The following is a 26,654-nucleotide window of genomic DNA, read 5'->3' as shown; positions in this document are numbered from 1 at the left end:
GGATCAGAGGACGAGCCCTCTGCCAAAAGAAAAACAAGAACAGCAGCAGCCACAAAATCACATCAAGCATTTACTTGCTTTCTCACTTGGATGATTGTGACTCTGCCAAATTCTCCAGACCATTTATGTGCTCCAGTCCCTCTCTCCCTCCCTCCTGTCCCCTCTCTCTCTCTCTCTCTCTCTTTCCCCCTTTCTCTCCATATATACACTTAGTGCCAAAAAGCGATTACTCTATGGGATTATCTTTGTTTACCTGGCATTGCTATTCCTGTACAAGAGCCTGCCTAAAGCTGGTGGAAACTACACTTCCCAGAATTCCCTTCTTGATTGGCTCCAGGTTAAGGTTTCTCCGTGAGAGGAATCTGAGAAATTTCAAAAGTGGAAGGGAGGCAGAGGCTATTATTTTTGGAAGTCTGAGGATGTCAGATGAGGCTGCTTTGTTAGATGTTGTGGAATAACAGATGTTTCTGTGGGCCCGCATTTTATGATCTCACTTTCTAGGCTGGATATGGTGGCTTCTCAGATTTCCCTGTGAATACCTTCTTTTCGACCCAGAGCTTCAGGTTCAAGTCCTTTTTTTCTGGCTATAGCCTTCTAGACCTTCATTCCTATAGTTACTCTCATATTCATATAAACCCTAATATCTATATTAAACCCCTTGTTCTGGTAGTATATTAGTGTCTCTGTTTTCGTGACCAAATCCAGATACAGATATACAGGGACTCCAGGCTTATAAGTACAAAACACCATTTGAATGCAAGTTACTATAGTTTTATTCAATTAAGACTTATTAAGCATTATAATGCACCAAACATTGAAAAGAAGTAAGGATAAAAGAGACCGGGTCCTGCCCTTGAAGTCAGTGTGGGATTGTTTGGGGTGGGGGAGTGTTAGAACATGTGGACCAGTGGTTCTCAACCAAGAGTGATTCCACCCACTAGGGGATATGGGCAATGTCTGGAGACATTTTTTAGTTGTCATAATGGGGGAGACGATGCTATTGGCATCTAGAGGGTAGAGGCCAGGATACTGCTGAACATCCTACAGTGCACAGGACACTCCCCCACAGCAAAGCATGAATTATCTAGCTTCAGATTTCCGTAGTGCCGAGGTTGGGAAACACTGATACACACAAATGATTCCAATATAATGTGATATCTGCTGTGGTAAAGGAATGTACAGACCAATAGCATACTGTGGAAGGGGTAATGTTAGGCTGGAATAACTAAAGGGAAGTTAGATGGCATTGTTTGTCTAATAGCACCTTGAAACGCACTGCCTCTGGAAGATACATAAGAGTATTACAGATATGTTACAGAAAAGCGATTGATGTAAAGGCAGCCTCATTTTGTTAACTGAGCCTACTTTTTAGTGCAACTACAGAGCAGCTCAAAGGCACCTGTCTGTGCCATTTGGCCAGGAGTTAGTATCTTTTAATCTTCCTGTATTTTAATTGGGGAGGATTTGTTAAGAAAGACAGAAACCTGCTTCACAGTTGCTTAAATAAATGGGGAATTTCTTTAAGAAATTACTATACAAAATATTGTAAGAAAATCTCGTGAATCTCCAAGGACAGGGAAGCAGTGCCCTGTAAAGGTAAGAAGCCTGACTTCTGGATCCAGAACTCCTGATTTCAAATTTTGGCTCTGCCACTAACCAGTGTGGGAGCTGGGTAAGTCACTCAGTCCTCTACATGCCTCAGTCTCCTCTGCAGTAAAAGAGAAATAATGACATCTTCCTTACAGGGTTTTAGAAAGGATTCAGTGTGATAGTGCACATTAAGGGCTTATAGCAGTGCCTGGTATACAAAACTATTCAATAGATGAGAGGCATGATGAGGATATTGACGATGGTGTGAGCAGGTCTCCCCAGCCCAGGAACTCCAGTGAGCAAGTCAGGAAATGCCATTATTCTCAAACTTGCATGGCTGTTCTTCTCTCCCATTTCTGCTTTTCTCTTTTCAGCTTCCATTACTTATGCATGTTTCAGCTGGGCCAACCCAGCCTCAACCCTGTGGGAACCTTGTCAACTCAAGTCCTTACTATCATCTAATCAGAGTACTCTTCATTCAAATTCTTGAAAGAGAGAATTTCAGGGACACCTGGGTGGCTCAGTCGGTTAAGCGTCCGACTTCGGCTCAGGTCATGATCTCGTGGTCCGTGAGTTCGAGCCCCGCGTCGGGCTCTGTGCTGACAGCTCAGAGCCTGGAGCCTGTTTCAGATTCTGTGTCTCCCTCTCTCTCTGACCCTCCCCCGTTTATGCTCTGTCTCTCTCTGTCTCAAAAAATAAATAAACGTTAAAAAAAGAAAGAGAGAATTTCATTGATATCCCAGCTTATGGACTGTTGTCCTTGGGTCATTGGATAGGAAGAGGGGTAAGACATACAAACAGGATAGCCTTGAGGGCAGGGTAAGGTGCAAGGCGCTGATGTCCCTGAAAGCACACCACTTGAGGAGCCATAGAAGGAACAGAGAGAGGCTGACCTTAGAAACAGATGAGTCTGGCTTATGTTAATAGCTCCAAGATTGCTAATTAGAGACAATTGGTTGACATTACAGGGGACAGAATTCAACTCATTTGTGGAAGGAAGTTAAAACTCACTTTCAACAACTGTGTGACTGAACGTGGAGCACAACAACTTGGAAGGTAATGACTTCCTTGTTGCTAAAGGTATTCAAGTGTTTAATCATTTGTTGGAGATGTTGGGTATAGAGGTAACGTGTGGGTAAGCAACTAGGTGACCATTTATGTACGTACTAACTGTGGTAGTCTGTGATCGTGTATGAAAATTGCTGAGGCTTATACGAAGCCTAGAAGAGGAAGACACATTGAAGATGCTGACCCATGTGCAGTTAAGATATATTCAATAGGCTGTGCCCTGCTATGACCGTCCTTGGTCTCCTGGAAGTTTCTAGTCATTCTGATCCATTTTGAGAAACCCTTCTCTATTATAATCAACCCCACAGGAACGGTTTGTTTCGGGTGTATTTTCTCTTTCAGTTATCTTTGACTTGCAAAATATTTTATTTTATTATTTCTAAGGGTTTCATTTAAGCAGCAAGCCCCTTCTAATTCAAAATTGGAATTTTGAAGATTCTAATATAGCATATGTAAAACAGAATATGAAATAAGCCCCCAAATAGTAACGTATAACCTGACATTACATAAAGAATTAGGCACTGAATGGATGTATTTTTGGAGGTCAACACACCATGTTCCTGGAGTCCTACCTTTATTCCCTTTTGACCGCCTAGAGGCTGCAAGCAGTAATATCAGCCTTCCAAGTAGCCACCTCTTTCCTTCTTCTCTTCCCACCCTGTGCTCAATTTCTGCTGAAAGGAGCTCAGAGGGAGAGGAGTCAGTGCTATTGGGCGTCAAGGTTTGGTGAGCTGGTTGTCGCTGCAGGGAGCTAAGTAAAACTCCAGAGCTGAGGGCTCAATCAATAGGATTGGTTCTATGATCTTGCCCTTGATCCCTTCCTCTCAACTTTGAAGAGACGTCATGATGAAATCACCCAGGTGTGACCTGGAGAAGCATTAGGCGCTTTTGACAGAGGGGCAGTGAGGCCTAGCCTGAGGAAAGAGACCTCGGTGGGACAGCACTTCATTTTCCACAGCTGCAGAACAGACCTATTTTCTGCAAAACTATAAACCTGCTTTCTCTGGCCAGTCATGATTCCCTTCTGAATTTGAATGATCCCGATAAGCTGGGTCTTCTCAAATGAATATGGACTGTAGGTTCTATTGTAAAATTAGCAGTTCCCGAAGCATGTGAGCACCGTAAACCGTCAGGAGGCACTTGTGTGGCGCTTCTCCCAAGGACATGCAAAGCAGGGAAGTGAACCAGAAACACAATCTCTGCTCCATTATTCTGGATTATTATTTAGTTTTGCAGATCATCTCTGCCCTAGCTCTCTTCTCCCTTCCCTGCAACTGTTTGCTCACTAGCACTTTGACTCTAGCTTCTGGCAAGCAACTCTTACAAAAAAAAAAAAAAAAGAAAGAAAGAAAAAAATAGAAGAAAGAAAAATGGAAAATAATAGGTAAAATGAGGTGCCCCCCCCCCCTTGGAGTATCTGTAGTGTATCTCCATGATCTCCCCTTCCCTCTGCTTCATTACTATGGTTACCAGATTTAAGATTTCAGACAGAAACTTGTCTGTAGGCCCGGAGGGAAGATTGATTGCAACAAACACAGAAGACAGAGATTGGGCCCAATTTGAAAATAATATCGCTCTCTGTTGATCTAATTGTTAACCAGTTGAGTTTCCGGTTAATAAAGTGGTTGAAGCTATGTCGAATATGCGTCCTTGTCCCTTTCCTTTTCAAAGATGTCAGTACAAAAGTCCTAATCAAAGGCAAAGAGTAAACCTTGTGTGGTTATAAGAAGATATATTTTCATGGAAAATAGACTTAAGTTCTGGGTAGGCACCTTTTCTCCCCTCAGCTTGGGCCTCCTTCTAAGGCAGATGTCACACCCAACTGAGGAGGACTCAGCTCTCAAGCTGCAGGCACAGGTAACCGCATGATAAGCCCACAGGGTCATGGGCATCCCAGTCCTCAGGTAGGGCGTAGGTGTGGGCTGGTAAGGCAGGCACGGGGGGCTCTGGGAGTTTGGGTGCGGTGCGGTAGTTAGTGCAAGGGCCACCTCCTGTCCCTGCCGTCAGACCCCAGCTGCTGGGCCTGTGACGGATTCCTCCGTGTATCTGTGAAGGTTTACACCACAGAAGTTCTGGTGAACTTGTCCGCTTGGCCTGAGACAGGCTGGAAGCACCTTATTGCCATGACCCAAAGTAGGACACATATCTTCCAATGACATCCGGGACACGCACACACACAGAGACTCCCACACACGTTAGTTTATCTAACGGAAACCAAAGTTTCACAAAGTCGTATTTGCTTTCCCAAAACGGGATGCATGCCGATATTTTCTAATTTTCTCCCAGTGTTTATTTTTCAAAAAAGCTGCTGTTGAGCTACTGAACTGGCTTCACGACCCACAAGTCCATCATACCCCACGGTTTGAAAAGTACTGCGTTTACTGGTCTTAATTGGCTTCTTCACTGTCAGTTCTCATTCGTCAAATATTTACTGAGCGTCTAACATATGATAGGCCTGTGGTAGGCATGGGGAAATCTAAGAGAGAGACTTCTAAGTAAATACCTAGGAGAGTCTTGACAAAGAGTCAGCTGTTCCGTTGAAATTCATTGCAGCCATAATCCGTCATGCTTAAGAAGGTGCTGGGACTTCACAGGAAATCTGAGAGGTGGCCTGCTATGTAGCAGGTGTTGTGCTTGGCCCTGAGACTTCCTGATGAGCCCTAGGTTCTATGTGTACCCGGCTTTTGGTTGATTTTTGCAATAAGGTAGCAGTAATGCTTCAGGTCTTCGGGAGCCTCTCGGAGCTTCTCGGGAGAAGAACCCCTCTGTTATGAGGCATGAGATCCAGTGTTCAAGGTTTCTGAATTCACTTGTGTGCTTATCCAAGTTGCTTTCCTCCAGGATAGAGATGCAGACTCTGTTGGCAGAGATTGCCAGGCTCTTTATAATCAGGCCCCGATGGAGTTCGAGTTTCGTTTTCTGTTTCTTTTTGAATGTTTATTTATTTTTGAGAGGGCAGGGGCAGAGAGGGAGGGAGACAGAGGATTCGAAGCAGGCTCTGCACTGTCAGCCCCGCCATCCCCTGCCCCCCCCCCACCGCGCGGGGCTCAAACTCAGGAACCACGAGATCATGACCTGAGCCGAAGTCGGACGCTCAACCGACTGAGCCACTCAGGCGCCCTGAAGTTGGCTTTTAATAATACAGTTGTGAGTCTTTTGTGCACTAAACAGTAGGCAATTAATCAAAATAATACATAGGATCATTTTAAAGAGTCAGAGGACATTTTCCATGAAAAGGAGAAGATAAGTTTACATAAAGAGCTCATTCTATTCCAGGTAGCTGTCTGTTCCTTTTCCCACAGATTTGTGAGTTGGGCTAGAAGTTAGAGGCCAGTGGCCTGGATTCTTAAGAAGACGTAGCTATCTAAGTTTACAGTGTGTAACGTACTGTCTATGGGACAACGTGACAGGCTCATTGGATTAAAAGATGAATAATGAACAGCCCCTGATGTTTAGATTTCTGATGACATTTTCCTGAGGGTTTTTATTTTTTTTAAATGTTTATTTATTATTGAGAGACAGAGCATGAGAATGGGAAGGAGCAGAGAGAGGAGACACAGAATCCAAAGCAGGCTCCAGGCTCTGAGCTGTCAGCACAGAGCCCGATGCGGGGCTCGAACTCAGACCACGAGATCATGACCTGAGCCAAAGTCGGAGGCTTAACCAACGGAGCCACCCAGGCGCCCCTTCCTGAGAGTTTTTTTTTTTTTTTTTTAAAGAAAACAGGTGAAGGGAAGAGAAAGGAAATATTTGGTGACTGCTGGCTGTATGCAAGGCACTGTCGTTTACATGCATACTCTTGTTTACTTCTGATAGTAATTCCATGACAAAGGGCTTTATTAGACCCTTTTTACGGATGAGGAAACTAAGACCCAGAGTGATTTGACCATGGCTCACTCCAAATCACACAGCAAATATAGTACCAGCCAGGATCTGAATTCAGCCAGCAGGACTCCTGACAGCAGCTCATTTCACTACACCCGCTTCTCTCTCACCTCTTTCTCTGTATGATTTGAAGCAAAAAAGGTATATATATATATATATATATATTTTAAGAGGACAGAAATTCACATGGCAGAATTATTCCAGAAAAGGGTGCTCTAATGAAACATGTTGACAGGATATTTGGCTGGGATGAAGAAAGCTGGCTTTATGACAGGGATTTTTACAAGTTTTTTTTGTCCCTTTTATCAATCTGTCCTAAAAGACAGGAAGTGTGAAAGAGCATTTGACGATTCAATGATGAATTACGACATCTAGGGTCTGGCAGCCAGGAGTTGGCTGTCCAATTTTTAACAAGTCTCCTAAACTCTCTACGAAAATATCACCGCCAGACTACTTTAATTTGAAGCATTTTGTGCTTCCTGGAATAAAGTCATATGACTATTTAGAACAACTGTTTTACCACGATACATGTGAGCACAGGTCAGTGTTGTTAACTAAGGTGAAACTCTTTAGCTTGGCATGGATTCTATTGGATGGCATTTCATCTTGTCTCCTCCTTGTGTATATGAACATAGAGCTGAGAGGGCACCTTTTCAGTTATAGGAGAAGGTGTTGCGTGGGGTTCTCATTTGGTTCCCAATGCCAGGATGATAATCTCAGGCCACTGGACAGCTAGTGCTACTCTTAAGAAGACACGCATGTAAAAAAAAAGCACAACATGTGATTATTCTATATGATTACGATCTTTCATAATTAAAATAGATAAGATTTTCTGAAAAACCTAAGCAGCCATAGTGATGAATTTAACATTTCTCATCAAGTGAAAATTAATTTTATTTAGAGCTTTGGGGCACTGTCCCATGCCTTCATAGTGTGCCTTGTTTTAGACTGTATGTATTAAAATATGTGTATATTTTGGGGGGCAGGAAGAGGGGAACAGAGGATCTGAAGCAAAATCTGCACTGACAGGCTGATAGCAGTGAGCCCGACGCAGGGCTCGAACTCAGGAACCGCAAGATCATGACCTGAGCCGAAGTCGGACACTCAACTGACTGAGCCACCCCGGCCCCCCGCAATATGTGTACATGTTTCAAATTGACTATTGGCAGTATGTTCTAGAGCAGCACTTCTCAAGTTTCAGTGTGCTGTTGGCCTCCCCCTCCAATCCCGGGGATCCTGGTATGATGCAGATTCTGATTCTGGTAGGTCTCAGGTAGAGCCCAAGAGTCTGCGTCTCTAACAAGCTCCAGGGGACGCTGGTGCTGGTGGTCAGTGGGTGACACCCTAAAAAAGCAAAGCTCTAGAGCACTGGTTCTCAAACCTGGCTGCACATTGAAATCACCTGAGAAGTCTTTAAAAAATCAAGATGGCTTCATTTGTTTTCCACTCCGAAAAGGCGCTAACTTAACTGGTCTGGGCCTGGAGAGCTTAAAAAGCTCCCGGGTGACGATCATGTCTGGCCAGGCTTGTGAAGTTTGCTCCAGTGGATTACCTTGTCTCTAGAAGATAGGAGGGCTCATTTCTGGTGTGACTTTTGTTGCTCTTGAATACATCCAGCAGCAGAGTGAAATCAAGTGGGAACATTTGGTAACTTAACCTTCTAGTGTTCACACCCACGTCAGCGTCTTCAGAAGCAATTAAATTATATGCCTCCAAAAACTCATACCCCTCTTCCCAGTGCAAAGAACCATATCTTGCATCTGTTTTTTACTATCTGGTGTACATAAAAGAAGCTTACATAAAGAGCTAACTTACTAAAGAGGAAATTCCTAATTGAAAGGTTTCTCTGGCTGTATAATCTTTTGGGTTATGCTAGCCTAATTACTCCTGACAGGAGTGATAGCATTGTTCATAACCGCGTTGCAGTCCTGAAGCTAAACTTTTTTTTTTCTCTCTCTCTGAAAACCACAGTCCTCTGTGAGTACAGCGTGTCTCTGTCCCTTTGATCAGGGTTTCTCAGCCTTGATACTGTTGCCATTTGTGCCGGATCATTGTTTGCTGTGGGTGCCTTGTCCTGTACCCTGTAGGACGTTTAGCAGCATCGGTGGCCTCTACCCACTCACCGCCAGGAGCTCACACAATCTCCCGCCTCCCCGTCCCCAAGTCGTGAAGACCCAAGAGTGCCTGCAGACATTACCAAGTGTCCCCTGGGGCAAGATCAGCAAGGGAGGCCGCGTTCCTGGGAGCCTTGATTGCCACCTCATAGAGCAGAATTTTCATTGCCCATTTAATCAGTTCATGCTGTTTTATTTATCTGGCAATAACCAGATGAGGTTAGAATAATTGACGGTTAACATTCCAAGACGCAATGAAGTGCCTTGGACGCCAGGTCCTCCTGGAGATTAGCCCCTGCTCGTCACCTGGAAGTGATTCCCTTCCTAGGGATTGCCACCGCTCCGACTAGAACTCTAGTACGGTTCTTCGCATTCTCCGCCCCATAGTAGAACAAATTTGCACTTCATTTTTCTTCCTATGGATCTCGAAAGCTGCACGGAAACAGGTTTCAGGCAGTTTTCATCTCCTCACTTCCCCTGATCTACAACAGAACTCTGTACAAAGCAAGCAGTCTAAAAAATATCTGTTGAATAAACGAAGTGTAGGGTTTGTCCAGCGGCGCAGGGCGCAGACAGCGAAAACGAGACCGATTTCTGTATGCCCGCTTCTGCACAGAGGCCAGAGCATTTGTTTTCTAAATGGCCACGCCTGCTTCTGATCATTCTTCACTCAGGTGGGAAAGAACTCCAGCTTCGGTGTTTTGTCCCCAAATGAACTTGTTACAAATAAGAATAATAATTGATGGAAGACAAAACTGTGATTAGGGAAGCACCAGACTTCTCTCTCGTTCTGTTTGATCTCCTTACAAGAGCCCAGTGATGGTGAGGTACCTTTGGCTGGCATCCCCAAGGAGGATTTCACAGCAACTAAGAGCTGGATACGAGGATCCCTGCCATCACAGCCTTTGTGAGATAATAGTAGAGCTGAAGGCACAGGCTTCATTTCGGGGACATAAGAGAGAGAATTGTATTATGACACCTGTCAGGTTACTTGGAAAACCCAGTAGCACCAAATATTATCTCAATGCCAACTGCCAAGTACGACAGATGCAATGCAACTGTTTTTCTGTAATTTGGAGAAACTACTCTTCTGGTTTCAGGGATGCCATTCGTTGCTCCTTCTAGATCCCTAGCCCTCTGTTTCCACACCTTGGGCACAAAATGTATTCTAGGGTCTGTTTGGCGTTTGGTGAGGAGGCAGAGGGTGCAGTTAAAGGGGACTGTAATTGTCGTCGGGCTCCTGGCCCAAAAGGCACTGCACCGTACTTTGCTTTTGTGGTCTCCAATATCCAGTACAACACTGACACAAGGATTTGTGGGCAAGCAGTTTATTTGCGAGGCGGTACCCGAAGTGAGGTGAGGGAGGAGGGAAGCGGGACACAGAAACGAGGAAAGTCAAGGAAGGCTGAGTGAATCTTCAGCGCATTACTGTTGGCAAATGAGTTCAAACCTCTGAGTGACTCAGACTTGAACCTACCAAGGAGTGAGGAGGCTCGGTATTGAGCCACCAAGCCCCAGCTCTCACTGGTTCAGCACCACTCCTGGGGCATTCACCTCCTGGCACTTCCAAACTGCCTCGAGCATGGATGGAATATACCAGAGTGGCCTGCGGACACGCTCAGACAGTCCTGGGAAACCATTGCTCTGTGTGGTGGTCAGAATGATGGCTACCAAAGATGTCTGTGTCCCCATCCCTGGAACTGGAAATATGTTACTTTAGAGGACAGAGGGAGTTTGCAGGTGTGATTAAGTGAAGGCATTCGACATGGAGGGAAAGCCCTAGGTTATCCAGGTGAACTTAATCTAATCACATGGCTCTTAAAAGTGGCGGACCTTTCTCAGCTGTGGTCAGAGGGAGACGGGTGTGTGGAGGGAAGGTTAGAAAGAGACAACATTGTTAGCTTTGAAGAAAGGGGGTTGTAAGTCAAGGAACGTGGGTGGCCTTTAGAAGTTGGAAAAGGCAAGAATCTGATTCTTCCCTAGAACTGTGTTATATAATTGAGACAAAGTGGGCCACGACGTATTGGCCCCTGGGTTGTTTATTTCTTCACTGCGAGCTGGGATCTGTTGGCTCAAAAGCCTGCTGACATCTCACATGTTACACATTGAATAACTTAAAAAATTTTTTTAATATTTATTTTTGAGAGAGAGAGACAGAGCATGAGCTGGGGAGGGGCAGAGAGAGAGGGAGACACAGAATCTGAAGCAGGCTTCAGGCTCTGAGCTGTCGGTACAGAGCCCGACGCGGGGCTCAAACCTGCCGTATGTGGGATCATGACCTGAGCCGAAGTTGGACGCTTAACTGACTGAGCCACCCAGGCAACCCTTTAAAGTGGCCCAAACAAGCAGATTTTTAGCCACCTAAAGCCTGCCTGCTTTGCATAACTCATGAAACCATGTTCAGCATCTGCTGACCAGTGATAACATAGAGCCTTGTGATTTTAAGACCCTCAGCTGCCGCTGCCTTTTGAAGCTCTCTGACAAGGACACTTCCGAGTGCTGCTGAATGACATCACCTATACTGATAAGCCATCTCTCCCTTGGGAGTCCCTTTGCCCTCTTCCCTTCTGGGTGACAGCTCCTTGCTATAAGCCACCGGACCATCTCATGCGGTAAGTGACTTTCCCCCCGCCCCGATGCCACCCCGCCGAGCTCAGCCCATACACCTTGTCGTGTGGTACTTCCTCGCGCGGCCGTGTCTTTTTCCTTGATCGCCTTCCAGATCGCAAAACCCCCCACAAGCCTCCAGAAGCAATGCAGCCTTGCCAGTGCCTTCTGCTTTTGCCCAGTGAGGCCCATACTGGACTTGTGACCTCCGGAATTGTAGATCCTAAGTTTGTCTTGGTTTAAGCCACTAAGTTTGTGGTGATAAGACAGCAACAACGAGAAGCATTTCTTAATGCAAATAATTCAAACCACAAAGACCTTTCCGTATTTATACTTGTTGAAGGAGAGCTTTGCTAAGGTTATAGTATGTATCCTAGATTTGGAAAAGTAATTCCAGCAAAATTACAAAAGGATTAACTACTGTGTATTCATAATCTATTCATCTAGGGAGGGGCTTTCAGGTAGGTGTGGACTAATTATACAGTTAAAAGCATGTTTAAATAGAAATGCCAAAGTAAATATTTTCCTGATCTTGTGCCTCGTTCCGATCTGATGCTTTTATGGGGAGTGCTGTTTCTACAGCCCAATCTGATTACTGCATCTGTAAAACCTTTTGGTGGTTCCCACGTCCGGAGCAGCTGAAGTCTTCCTCTCTCACAGGCCCCATGTCCCCAGCATTCTGCTGGGTCCATCTCTTTATGATGACCTTCGCATAACTGTTCCCTCAGCCAGAACAACCTCTTTAGCCCCTTTTTGCCTGTCCAACTCCTACTCCTACGTCAGGACCCAAACGAGCGGTCACTTCCCAGGTACTACGAAGTGGAGGACCTGATGTATCCTTGGTCCTCACCGAATCTTGCACTTGAACCTTGCCTGTAGCACATAGCATTCTGTATTGAAACCATTTGTCTGCGAGTCTGTCCATCCTAGCCAACAAAACACAGACAAGGCAAAAGGGAGACTAGTTGGGGCACCTGGGTGGCTTGGTTGGCTAAGGATCTGACTCTTGATTTCAGCTCACGTCACGATCTCACAGTTGTGAGACTGAGCCCCCATTTGGGCTCCTCTCTGGGCATGGAGCCTGCTTGGGATTGTCTCTTTCCCTCTGCCCCTCCTCTTCACATATGCGTGCTCCCTCCCTCCTCCTCTCTCTCTCAAAAAACAAAACAAAACAAAAAAAAGGAGACTAGTCGATACAAGTTTTTCTTCTCATTTTAACATTGAATTCCCTTTTAAAATTTTGTGTAGCAAATCTCTCAAAAGGGTCTATCTGCAAAACTGGAGCTGCAGCTAAGTTTGATGATTCTAGAAATATAAAGCATAATTGATGTTTACAGACCTGAGGTAACTTTTATTGCAAAAAAACAGTGGTAACTCCTGTATTGGTCACGTTTTCATTTATATATAAAGTGTCCTTTCATTCTTACTCATCTCCTTTTTATGTTATATAGCCATTGCTACCCCCTCTTGGACCTTCACAGGAGCCGTATTTTTGTCTCCCCATTGCCTTGAGGAGGAAGCCCAGCCTTCTTAGCATGGTGCAGAGTCTTTCCTTGCCTAGGACCTGCTCAGCTGTCCAGGCTCTTGTCTTGTTACTTATCTCTGAGGGGGCACAGGCGTGGGTTTGGTGCTTGTCTTAGCTGGCTTTTTCTAGAAGGCCCTGAGACAAGGATTTGAGTGCATGTAGTTTATTTGGGAGGTGATCTCAAGAGGCACCAGTAGGGAGTGGGAAAGTGAGGCAGGGAAAGAAACCATATCAATTTAAGGGGCATTGGTAATCAGGTTAGAGTGTGGGTGATGGGCTCAATCCCACTGGGAGCCAGTATAGAACATACCTCAGAGGGACAAGGAAGGTGGGATATTTATCTCCAGCCCCCAACTATTGTTGGCAGAGAGTTGTTCCTGGAGTAAGGTCTCAGTATTTCCAGCATGCCCTGCAGAAGTTGAGCATGCTTCTGGGGCCAAAGACCCGTCTTCTCCACGCCATGACAGAGTGAAGCTTATAGTAGGAAGCCATCATTGTATATAGAAAGCAGGAGTGCCATGGGAAAAATGGGTGGAGCATTGACAGTGTTTACCACAGAGCCACCCCCAGTGTGTTCCCATAGCAGTCCTCTGGCCTCTATCACAATACCTGTCATATGTACACGGAAGGTGTGTCTGCTTATCAGTCTAGCTCTCCCTGGGCTGTGAGCATCCCCAGGGCAGAATCTGCTGGGCTCTGTGGATGGCTTGTAGTAGGCGTGTGACACGTTTACACCGAATGAGTGAATGAATGAATAAAATGAGATACTCTGAAGAGATGACGTTGAGAGTGAGGGAAAGAAAATGACAAAGAAAATCCAAGACAGAGAAACAGGACATAGTAGGAAGGAACGTAAAGAAAGTGGAGATAACGGTAAATAGTCTGAGATGGAAAAAAAGAATTGGAGATACTAAAAAGATAGGCATTTCATTTGTAAGGCTTCTTCTGCACATCACTTTTTGCATCTTGCAAAGGAGAATTCCATATTGCAAGCCTTAAAATAAGTCTGTCATAATACCTAGCAAAATGGAACAAGCTTGGAAGAAAAACACCTCAAAAACATTTCAGGCCTCTGTGTCCCTGACAAGTACCAGCTCTCTAGCCTGGTGGTGTATGGGAATTGCAAACTACCGTGACATTTATTTATTCTTGCTGGCTTTCACAATTAAGTCCGAACTCCGAATCCACACAGGCCTGTTAAAGCTTCATCTAAACTCCTCAACCTTTAAGACAAAGAACGAACGCGCGTTCTAGCTCCCTGGGGAAGCAGTTACAACCTCTTCAACATCCTGCTTGCTAAGGAAGCAGTTGTTACCTTAATTAATGATCTACAAAATCCTCTTTAAACACCTTGTACAAACACGTGGCACAATATCGGGGCAAATGCTAAAGGACAAAAGAGCACATGTACTGCTTCCCTGTATTCTTGAAAGAAAAAGAAAAAAAGCTAAAAGCTAAGACCCTGGAGTTTCCTTCTCAAGGACAAGGAAAAGGGAGAGACCTGTAGGGATTTCCAGGCTAAAATGTCTTCATGAAATATTTCCTGTCAATCTTTTAATGGCTAGTTTTTCAACAGGGAATCACTGGGGTTAGTGTCTTTGACATGACTATGGACACACTAGTAACAAGGGTGTGAAGTGATCCCAGCATCTTCATTACTGAACGCCGTGTTAGAAATGTCCCAAGCTCTGACCGGCTGAGTCCAGCTTGGGGCTGGCTTCCAGGAGCCTCTGTTTTACCTAGGCCAGCAGGGGATCCTCATGCAAACCAGAGTTCGAGCGGGACTGATCTAGAGCAGATCAGCAGGTAGCCCATACTCCAGCGGCAGGCTGCGAACTACTCGGTCCCGTCTGCAAGCAGGCGAGTGTGTTGGTTACTGGTTCGTCTCAATCCCTGTGCCTATCGCTGGTCCAAGTGGTGAAGATTCTTATATGCCTACTCACGGTTTTAGTAACTGAGCCAGTTTACGAGTTCCTCGTAGATTCTTTCTAGAATGGTTGAAATTGTCGGTCTCTTTAACACCTACTGCGCTCCCTAACACTCAACATCATTGTGTGTGCCTGTTGGTCCGGTAATCTCAAAAATAAGCTTTCATTGTGACTGTTCACACCACTGAGCATTCTCTAAATAGGTGTGATAAAGAACTTAATTTTTTCCTGCCCACATGCAAGCATCTTCATCGCCCAGAATTTGGATATTCAGGGTGTGAACCTAATATTTCCCAGATTAGGGCCCTGTCTCACTTCCTGTATGAAGCCGTGCGTAGCATCATAGGCTGTGTGGATCCATGTGATTTATGTTTTAATGTAGCCAGTCAGATGGTGTTTTCTTTCATACTCGTGGGGTATTTGAATAAATCAAAATGTCAATGGTAGGCTGCTGGATAGAATTTGCCTTTTTCTAATGTAAGGGAAAGCATTGGCCATCGCCCAGTGAGCCCTGCCTACATACGAACCATGGAGGAATGGACTCTGAGGTTAGCAGAACCGAAAGTACTCCCCTGACTGAGTGGGCAGATGTATGTAAACCGTGTCTCCCTTGCAAATAAGAAACAAAAAATTAGGATATACTTCTCGATACGAAACAGTCTTAGCAATGTTCTAAACCAGGGTTTCTTCTACCATGGCACTATCAACATTCGGGGCTAGATAATTTTTCATTTTCTGGTGGTGGGGGGGGGCTATCTTGTACACTGTAAGGATGTTTAACAGCATCCTGGCCTCTACTGCCCCTTGGGGGGCAAAATTGCTCAGGCTGAGAACCACTACTCAGCCTTTGGAGGGGAAGAGAAAAAGATGACAGACCTTGAGCAAGATTCTCAAAGGTGGATCCTATTCTACTTATATAGGTCAGCGGGCTCATTTGCTTAGATTTGTATATTTGATTAGGTTTAGTGATATAAACATCTGCATTTCAATAGTGGCCTTTCAAACTCCCCTTTACATTCTTACTGGGTTAGAAGGTTTTTTTTTTTTTTAAGTTTATTTTGAGGTGGGGGGTTGCTCAGAAGAAACTCACTTACCAGGAGATCATTACCTGAGATCATGACCTGAGCCGAAATCAAGAGTTGGATGCTTAATCAACTTAACCACCCAGGCACCCTGGTTAGAAGGTTCTTAATGGGTTCTCTACTTTTGGAAAAAGTGCCCTTGCACTTAGGAGGGAGTTTAGCTACAACCTGTATCAGTTTGAGATAAAATGGAAGAATTCAGCTTGCTCCTAATTCTTTCCACTTCTCTTGTTAGAAGAAGCACTAACTCATTATTTCAATACTCTGATTATAAAAATAGCTGTACGGAGATCACATCTGCTGTGCAATCGAACTTTCCGTTGTGGAAGAAAGACAAGAGGGATGAAAATGGGGGACGGAAAATGTAGGCAGCCTATTGTGGCTACTTGAAGATGCTGGATTTTGATCTGTAGAACATGTTCCCCAGTAAATTGAACAAAAACTTTATGACCCAGAGTCTGGTACGTCGTGGTGGAGAAAGTGGCTATCAAAATGATCACTAAACATAGAATTTACCGCGTGCCAGCGTTTTTATTTTATGAGCTTTACTCGCAGGAACCCCCTTTATTCTCACCACAGTCCTATGAGGTGAACACTATTAACTCTATTTTACAGATGAGAAAACTGAGCCACAGAGAAGTTTTTGTGTTTAAGTAACCCGCCAAGGTCACAGGACTGGTCAACTACAGTGCCTCCATTTGAATGTTGGCAGCTGAGGCCACCTTAGGAGGTGAAATCCGCAACTCCAAAACTTGAATCCATCTCCTAGGATACCCACCTCGGACGAGGCTACTCTGTGACCATGACAAAATCAGACAAAACAAGACCACTTCCTAACTTGGTCTAAGCACAAACAAAAACAAGGCCCCTATGCTCCCCACAAAATACTAATCGTCCCGCTCTTGGTTGAAGTGAGTGACTGCTGTGTCTTTACCAGTTTTATCCTCACATGAGTCTGCCCTTCTACAGGTAGAAGTTATTGATATCCCCACTGAATTATAGAATTTCCCGTTTTCTGACAGTATCCAATCTAGAGCAAATCCCTACTCCCTTAGATTTTCCTCCCAAATCGCCCCATTTACAGAGGACCCCTCACCCCCTGCCTCCCCTGGTGTGTGTGTTCCCTCACTGCAGAGTAAACCCACCTTGTTTAACTACAGCCTTCTTTCTTGTGGCCTTTGGCTGAAGAGTGTTGACACTACTTGTCAATGTTACAAAGCTAAAAGTGGTAGCTAATTTTCCAGATGATTAAATCAGTATCAAAAAGATTAATATCATCTAGAAAATGGGCCAAATTCAATGAAGTGAAATTTATAGCAATAAATCTGAAGTTGTTTGTTTACATTAGAAAAAAAAGTCAAGGGGCGCTTGGGTGGCTCAGTCAGTCGGTTAAGTGTCCGACTTCGGCTCAGGTCATGATCTTGCGGTTGGTGGGTTCGAGCCCCGTATCAGGCTGTGTGCTGACAGCTCAGAGCCTGGCGCCTGCTTGGATTCTGTGTCTCCTTCTCTCTCTGCTCCTCCCCTGCTTGCACTCTGTCTCTCTCTTTCTCAAAAGTAAATACACTTAAAAAAATTTTTAAAAAAAGAAAAGGCAAGCACTTAAGGGGAGATAACTTGATAGCTATTCATATTAACAATAGGGGAAAAAAAGACTTGGGAAATTAAGAAGCATTAGCATTAGGTCAAACTGAGCCAATAATACAATAGACTACTTAAAAGCAATATTGTAATTTAATACTCTATTGAAAACTGCAGCTAAAGAGGGGACATTACTGCTCCTTTGTGTTACGTGCTGGTCCCGCCCCGGGCTCTCTTTCAGATTCTGTGACTCCTACTTCAAGGTGCTCACTAGCAAACCAGAAAAGGGTGATCAGTGTGCTGAGGGGCTTTAAGCCACATTACAGGAAGAACTAGGTCTGTTTAGCTCAGAAGATTTGAGAAGACCTGCCAACTCACCATCCTTAAGTGTTTGAAGGGATGTCTCGAGGAGGAGAGGAAGGAGATTTTTACCCCTAATGAGGAAGAGTGTCACCGTGGCCATTTGAAGACCCCATGGGTTTTAGATAAGCCACTCCAAGGTGACCATTTGCTCTGGGTCCTTGTCTTCTGGCCTTCACCAGTGGGGGCCTTGTGTCCCATTGGAATGGGAAAATCTCAGGCCTTTGGAACAGTGGGGAAGAAATAGTGCAGGGTTTCTGGACCGACTGAGTGAAGGGACAAGGGCTTCAGCTACGTTGTTTCCCTCCTGGGGGCATTGCATTCAGATTTGAGGCCAAAGCCCGGATAAAAATAGTTTATTGCCCTTGTAGGTTTATTTCCACTCAGTAAGTCAAGGAGAAGATGATTGGTTGAGAGCAAGATTCAGGTATTTCTAGGTAAGGTGTCATAAGTAATATCTCCCAATATCTTTCCAATCTTCTATAAAACATGGACAACAGTGGGTAGAAAGTGACACCTGTTATGAAAAGGAACAAATTGGGTACTATATGTACTTGGAATAGTGGGATGATATCAGCCCTATAGGATCAGGACATGATCTTTTGAGGAATTAGCAGTGTAGCTAAGAGTTAAAGGATAGATAAGGAGGAGGGAGAGAATCACAACAAAATGAGTACTGAATTTTTACTTTGCCAACTTACTGTCATCTGAGACCTTTTGATCAGGCCCTCACATTTCACCCTGTTGTCTAATCAGGTTGAAGCCCTGTATTTTCTTCCTGGGAGGTCGAAGTCTAAAGAGTGTGTTAACATTCCTTTTAAAAGGCAGCTTATCATGATGAGCACCGGGTGTAGTATGGAAGTGTTGAATCACTATATTGTACACCTGAAACTAATACAATTCTATGTTGGCTAACTGGAATTAAAATCAAAACTTTAAAAACAAAGGCCGCTTATTAGGTGGCCTAAAAACCATACCGATGTTCTCAAGCAGCCACCATTTCTGTTTGGTCTCTGAAAATATAATAAAATAAATCAGGGCTCTGTGGGCAACTGGAAATAACTGAAATCAGGCCTGATGCCAAAAGTCAGGTGTGGTGTGGCCAGATATGAAAAAGAAAGAGGGGTGGAAGGGAGAAAGTCAGGTGAGGCTTTAAAGTTCTTGTGGGGAAGTTGTTAGAAACATCACATGTCATGAAAATTTACTGGAGCTCAGGAGGTAACATAACGATAGGATTTTAGCCGGTAGACCTGGGGCGTCAGCTTCTAATAGACCCAGGTTGGCCCCAGCATAGGGATTTGCAAGTTGTGTCCCTTGACGATCTGGGCTCGATTGTTTCCAGGAAACTCTGCTTTGATAAAATTGACTGCTTTTCGGGATGGAGAAAAGATAATCTAAGCGAACACACCTAGTCACAAAGTACCTGGCTCCTCCTTGAAAGTGACCCCATTTTAAAACTGGATCATTTAGTAAACACCAGGTATTCTTCCCATGCGAGTAAATGTCATCTCACGGTTCTCTCAATACATACGTTCCTGGAATAAATCTTAATGCTAATGTCACTTTGGAAAGTGATTCACTCTTGTTTTTCTTATATGTTCTAAATAACCTGTATTATGTTGGAGAGGTAGGGTACCCACTGGGAAATTAAAGAGCTGACTTTTTTCATTGGGAATATTGAACATTTAAAAATGGTGTTTTTGTTTTAACTCAGGCCACAACCTATTAGGGTCTGTGAAAATTGAGTAGTTCAGGACTACCTGGTCCAGAACTAGGGCAAGGTAAGTCCTCAGGTGCAAAATGTAAGGTGTGCCAGAACCTCAGTTCTCCCAATCAATATTTTCATGCAGTATTAAAAAAAAATTCATTGTTAATGCAAAAAATCCAAGGTGAACAATACATCAACATTTTAAATAACAGGATCTGACCCTGTACTGGTGTGCTCACCCCACTCGCCTTACCCTAACCACGTCTGCATTTCAAAAACAGGACAGGGGCGCCTGGGTGGCTCAGCCGGTTAAGCATCCAACTTTGGCTCTGGTCATGATCTCACGGTCTGTGAGTTTGAGCCCTGCGTCAGGCTCTGTGCTGACAGCTCGGAGCCTCCTTCAGGTTCCGTGTCTCCTTCTCTCTCTGCCCCTCCTACTCACGTTCTGTCTCTCTAAAATAAACATTAAAAAATTTTTTTCTAAAGCAGAATAGACTATTAGAGTGCATTAGAGTTGTTTGTTTCAAGTATGTGTGTGTCTCAAAGATGCTGGATCATAATGTAAGATATAAAATGTGAATTCGGCAACAGCAGTTGAGGTCAGGGACTCTGGAGCCGGACTGCCTGTGTGTGTAGCTTTGGGCATTTTCCTGAAACTCCCTTTGCTTTAGTTTTCTCATCTGTAAGATGAAGATAAGAATACTGCCTTCATCTTTGACAGCATGACCATGTAATTTATCCAAACAAGGACAATTTGGATAGCGGAAGATAGCACTAACAAACAATTCAGCCTGTAACGTGAAGTATTACAAAACAAAAATGCATTATCAAACAATAAAGTTATCCTGCAAAAAATGACCAAAGCGTTCAATTGTGAATATTCAGAAGCCCAACAGCAAGACTGCTCCGCGTCTTTTTTGTTTTTTGTCCATCAAACCGTGTGTTCCCACCAAGTGGTGGCCTACTAGTGTCACGGATTTTTTGTGCCATGTTATGGACCAAGTGGCCAGCAGGATGGCAGTGTCCCAGTACTGACAGAGGCCAAAAGAAAGAACCCTTTATCTCCAGTCTCTTGTGTCCCAGGCACTTCATTTTGATAACAGCAAGCTCCCTTTGAGCTATCCTGGAAAGAAAGTGATATGACATTGCTTCTGGTAAGGGTCAAAAACAGAAGCCAGGAATAGTGATGGCTATTTTTAAGATTTTACTACATGTTAAAGTGAGAACTTGTCCACTGAACACGTGTATCGCCCTCCCCCGCCCCCCCCCCCCAGAAGATTACACCATGACAGAAACCGGCTGTATAAAGTGGAAGTCAACCAAACCCATTTCAATTTATTTTAATGCAACTATTAATAAATTGTTTAAAATGAATAATCCATAACAAATGCTAAGTTACTATCAGGAAACCAGGCAAAACCAGGACTTTGCACCGTAAGCTGGGCTGTATGAGCACACCAGGCCCCTAGCTGTTGTGGGGATTAAATCAATTACTATATGGAAAAGTGCCTAAAACAGTGCCTGGTATATAGTAAGCCCTCAATCAGTGGTAGCTCTTATTACCACTTTTTTCTTACCATGGCTTAGATTTAAAAGACTTAAAGTGCTGCCTTAGAGAAAAAGATGCCATTTCCTAAGGGATACATAATTGGAAATGTCTCCTCTTTCCCCCTCCCCCGCCCCAAATTTAATTGTCAGTGAAAATCAGAGCCTTGACTGCAAAGGTCCAAACATGATCTGTTTTGTCCCCCACCTCCCTCTAAAATCTTAAGTTTGTTCATTAAGCTTCATATTTTGAATGGCCATTTTGAGATGCATAGTCAAAGTCAACATCTCCAGGCAAAACACATAAACTTGGATTTCTCAATTTTTTTAAGACAAAGCAGTGAAAACCAATGCCAGCTGGCATCTCTAAGGAGTCTTCCCTTAATGCCCACCACTATCAGCCATTTCAGATGTCCTTCTTGCTCCTTTTTGCAGTGCCCATACTATCTTGCTGTCTTCCTTTCTCTTTTTTAATTTTTGTTTATTTTTCAGAGAGAAAGAGAGAGAGAGAGAGAGAGAGAGAGAGAAACTGCCAGAGCAGGGGAGGGGCAGAGAGATAGAGGAAGACACAGGATCTGAAACAGGCTCCAGGCTGTGATCTGTCAGCCCAGAGCCAGACGCGGGGCTCGAACCCAGGAACCGCGAGATCATGACCTGAGCTGAAGTCAGACGCTCAACCGACTGAGCCATTCAGGTGCCCCTATTTTTGACTTTTTGAGGAAACTCCATACTGTTTTCCACAGTGGCTGCACCAGTTTGCAGTCCCACCAACAGCGCACAAGTGTTCCTTTTTCTCAACAGCCTTGAAACACCTATTGTTTCTTACATTGTTGAATACCTATTCTTCTCAAATATTCCAAAAACTAGAAAAGAAAGCAAAACTTCCAAATTCACTCTATGAGGCCAGCATTACCTTGTTACCAAAAGCAGATAGACACCACTAAAAAAGAGAACTACAGGCCAATATCCCTGATGAACATGGATGTAAAACTTCTCAACAAAATACTAGCAAACGGAATCCATTAAAAAAAAAATCATTCACCACAGTCAAATGAGAATTAATTTGGGGATGCAAGTGTGGTTCAATATTTGCAAGTAAATCAGCATGATACATCAATAAGAGAAAAGATAAGACCCATATGATCATTTCAATAGACGCAGAAAAAGCATTTGACAAAGTACAACTTGCATTTCATGATAAAAAAAAACCCTCAACAAAGTAGTTTTAGAGGGAACATGCTACAACGTAATAAATGCCATCTCTGAAAACCCCCAGCAAACATCATCCTCAATGAGGAAGAACTGAGAGCTTTCCCCCTAAGTTCAGGAGCAAGACAAGGATGTCCACTCTTACCACTTTTATTTAGCACACTACTGGAAGTCCTAGCCACAACACTCAGACAATAAAAAGAAATAAAAGGCATCCCAATGGGTAAGGAAGAAGTAAAACTTACACTGTTTGCAGATGACAGGATACTATATAGAGAAACCCCAAAAGACTCCATCAAAAAAATTGTTAGAAGTGTTAAATGAATTCAGTAAAGTCGCAGGATACATAATCCATGTACCGAAATCTGTTGCATTCCTATACACCAATAATGGAGCGGCAGGAAGAGAAATAAAGCCAATGATCCCATTTACAGCTACACCCAAAATAATAAGATACCGAGTAATATACCTCACCAAAGAGGTGGAAGGTCTGTACTCTGAAAACTGTGAAACACTGATGAAAGAAATTAAAGATGACGCAAAGAAATGGGAAGACCTTCTGTGCTCATGGATTGGAAGATTTCCCTAATAGCCTCCTAACTGATCTGCAGCTGCTACTCTTGACCCCATGGGCTATCCACTTGATAGGCGGACATTTGCTATGTTGAAACTAATTCCCGCATTGCAGTCAGTTCGAATAAAATCCATTCCTTTATGACTGGCCTGCAAAGTCCTATATGAATCTGAAATCACCCAGTCCTCCAACTACGTTTTCTACTACTTCATCGTTCTTATTTTCTCCTACCTGCTCTTGTACTGCCCAGGTTTCTGCAGACTTCTCGTAATATGACTCACTTGGGCCTCTTGTGAAAAGTACTCATTTGTAGTGACCTCCCCTTGCAGACTGTGATTCATAGGTTTGGGAATCTGTGCAAGAACTTGTACTTTTAACAAGTGTTCCACATGATTCTGATGATGAGGGAAGCTACAGATACAGCCTAAGAATCTTCCACATGGCGTTCCAAGGCGGTCCTACCAATTATTCAGAATTGGGAAGCATGATGAAACCCATTTTCCATCTCTGCTCTAGGAGACTATGCGGTCAGCGGCCATCTACTATGCTAAGCCAGGGAATTCTTGGAATACAGTTTATGGGCTGAATCCTCACATTCCAGTAATTTCCTGGGTGGCACAAGCGCCACTTTGTGCTAGACTCCTGTAGGTGAAGTTGAAGAAATGGTTATCATCCACACGGAGGTGAAGAGGAGAAAATTGAGAAAGGCTTGGTGTTCAGCAACGTAGAGCAAGAGCATATGTGTGTGTGTTTCCCTGGGCTGTGGTAGGACAAACTATTCCTAAGAGGTAAAGAAGAGAAACGGGGCAACCAGCCAGATACCAGTCCAGAGTATGTGGAGGAAAGGTTTTGGTAGATGAGGTCAGGATTCTCTGAGCTCGTACACATACAAACTCCTCAATGTGACCAACATCTAAGTTACAACAAATGTTTATCTTTGAATCTGGGTATTTGGAAGCCTTAAGATTGACACTGAAACGTTTTTGGTTTAATAGCAGGTTTAATTTCTCAAATTTGAGGGGAACAGGTTTTGAAAACTCTCATTTCCTGTATGTAAAATTTTAACTCCAGTTAAAATTCAGTTCTCTAGCGAAGATTATATGGGCACTAGCATTCTCCATAGCAAGGGGCATGTTTCTCTCCCAGAATGTGACACACAAAATAAGCACGAGCCTTCTGGTGTCCCGTATGAAATTAGATTATAAACCAGAGTGACGCTTCTCTAACGTTTCCACACACTGAAATGACCTGGGGGGAGTTTCAGAAATCCTGACTCCTGTGCCCCATCCCAAGACTGGGATTTAATTGGTATGGGGTGTGACCACGGTTTGGGATTTTTGAAAGACCCCCCTCCCCTCCAGGCTATTCTCATGTCCCTCTACTACACCTCCACTGTACCAGCAACTTTGGGAACCACTAGAGCTAATGATTTTGAGCCATATATTTGAAACCGCAAACCTCTGGATAAAGTGTAAAATTTGGGTTCATGCGTTAAAGTTTAAGTCGAGACAACGAGGTCAGTTTGATTGGATTTATCAAGATGTGCCCAACATGGGTCGGGGCCTTATTTACATGAAACCAGAGCAATTGAAGAAAAAGTCAAGGCAGCTATGTCCCCAAAGTCACATACACACAAATTATTAATATTTAAAACAACAGGATTTTAAAGCAATTTTGTCAAATTGAGCATCTCCAATTAGAGTTGCCAGATCAAACACCGGGCCCCCAGTGAAATCTTAAATGCAGATAAACAGTTTATTAATACAAGTATCTCTGATGTAGTATTTGGGGCATATATATACCAAATGCTATTTGTTTATCTAAAATTCAGGTTTAACTGCATGTCCTGTGTTTTTATTTGCTAAATGTGACAACCCTGCCCTCATTTTAAAGGACTCACCGGAGCAATAATTCAGTAGAGTAGGGCAAATCAGGACAAAAATTAACCTTAGCTTCTTGCTCATTATGTATTCTATTTTCTGAATGACACTGCCTGGCTAACTACCTCAAGCTCTACCTGACTTTGTCTGCGCCAAGGGTCAACTGTACCTTATTCTGCCTCTTCTGTCTTCTCCGGAGCCGCAGGAACTCCTTGTGTTGCCTGGAGACAAAGTTCACTGCTGCATATTCCAATAAGGCAGCAAACACAAACAGAAGGCACACCGCCATCCAGATGTCAATCGCTTTGACATAGGAGACCTGAAAGAGAGAGAGGAGGGGGGCCACCGTGAAAACTTGTGGGGAAATCAAGTTCCTAATGTTGTGAGAGGCAGAATACCTCATTTTTCTTCATCAAGGATTTTCTGTCCTTTCCTTAACAGAGTGCTTAAGGGGCGCCTGAGTGGCTCAAGTCCGACTTCAGCTCAGGTCATGATCTCACGGTTCGTGGGTTCAAGCCCCACGTCAGACTGTGCTGACAGCTCAGAGCCTGGAGCCTGCTTTGGATTCTATGTTTCCCTCTCTCTCTGCCCTTCCCCTACTTGCTTACTGTCTCTCTGTCTCTGTCTGTCTCTCTCTCTCTCAAAAATAAACATTAAAAAAAATTGTTTTAAAGAGAGTGCTTAAGCATTTTCCGTTCCACTTTGCAGATTCTGGGCCAAGCAGTGAAAGTGACATGCCCCTGGCCCCAGGCCCTTGTTCCTTCGCTCTCAGTATAGCCCATCTGCTTCGGTCACCTCATCCCTGAGACCAGCTCTGAAGAGCACCACAAGAATTTGCTTAATGAAAAAAAAAGAAAAAACAAACTTTTGAAATTGCTTATTTCCTTCTATTTTTTTCTTAATATTTAAAAACTAGTATAATTAAGGTAATTCCAAAACCTTGATGAGAAATAGGCTATGTATGGCTTTGGGCCCTTCAAAAACCAGTTTGTAATTTCCATCCCTCGATTGATCCTGACATGAAAGCACATTTCTAAATAGTTTAAAACTGTCACAATTCAAGAATATTCGACCCAAATAAAACATCAGGGCTCTAGTCTTAGGACAGTATCTGGTTAAAAAGGAAACTTTAAAACACTTCATTGGTTGGTCGGGTGTTTAGTATATCTTAAAATTTGAGAAAGCAGATTCTGAAAGCAAATAGTTTTTACTTGGAATGGAAAGTGCCCTTTATCTCACTTCCAATTATTTTTTAAAAATAACTAGATGGTGTAACCTATTAGACCCCAGACTACAAAGTCTTATCAAACTGCTAGCTGAATGTGTACCACTAAATGTGTAGCTCTAGTTTTTAAATAGGGTTTCCAATTTTTTTAATACGGACACTGAGTATTTACCAGCCTGTATTGTAAGCGTTTTACCTGTATTAATTTTGTAGCCACTACAACAACTATATTACCCCCGTTTCCTTTTTCTTTATGTTTACTTTTGAGAGAGTCACAGTGTGAGCTGGGGAAAGACAGAGAGAGAGGGAGACACAGAATCCAAAGCAGGCTCCATCCAGGCTCTGAGCTGTCAGCACAGAGCCCGACACGGGGCTTGAACTCACAAGCAGTGAGTGAGATCATGACTTGAGCCGAAGTCGGACTTAACCAACTGAGCCACCCAGGCACCCCTTACCCCCATTTTCTGGTGAGGAAACTGGAATACAGAGAGGTTAAATTATTACCCAGGGTCGCAAAGCGAATTAAAGGAAAGAACTAAGATTGGAATTGGAGGTACGCCTGGGTGGTTCAGTCAGTTAAGTGTCTGACTCTTGGTTTCCGCTCCGGTCATGATCTCATGGTTTCATGAGTTTGAGCCCTGCATCAGGCTCTGCACTGGCAGTATGGAGCCTGTGTGGGATTCTCTCTCTCTCTCCCTCTCTCTGCCCCTCCCCCACTCCTGCAGTCTCTGTTTCTCTCAAAAGAAATAAACTTTAAAAAAAGAAAAAAGATTGGA

The 26,654-nt window shown here is 43.8% G+C and overlaps 1 protein-coding gene across 3 annotated transcripts in view; it reads right to left on the bottom strand.

Annotated features, from left to right (window-relative positions):
• Positions 1-26,654, bottom strand: part of GLRA2 (glycine receptor alpha 2) — a 172,390-nt gene that overhangs the window by 11,334 nt on the left and 134,402 nt on the right. For all 3 annotated transcript variants that reach the window (XM_004000283.5, XM_004000282.5, XM_019823567.3), the window contains exon 8: positions 24,823-24,972. In XM_004000283.5, coding sequence (XP_004000332.1) covers positions 24,823-24,972 — 150 coding nt within the window. The remainder of the gene's footprint in view (positions 1-24,822; positions 24,973-26,654) is intronic.

Source organism: Felis catus, chromosome X (genome assembly GCF_018350175.1).
Source record: "Felis catus isolate Fca126 chromosome X, F.catus_Fca126_mat1.0, whole genome shotgun sequence".
NCBI lineage: Eukaryota > Metazoa > Chordata > Mammalia > Carnivora > Felidae > Felis > Felis catus.
This window is presented reverse-complemented; position numbering and strand designations above follow the sequence as displayed.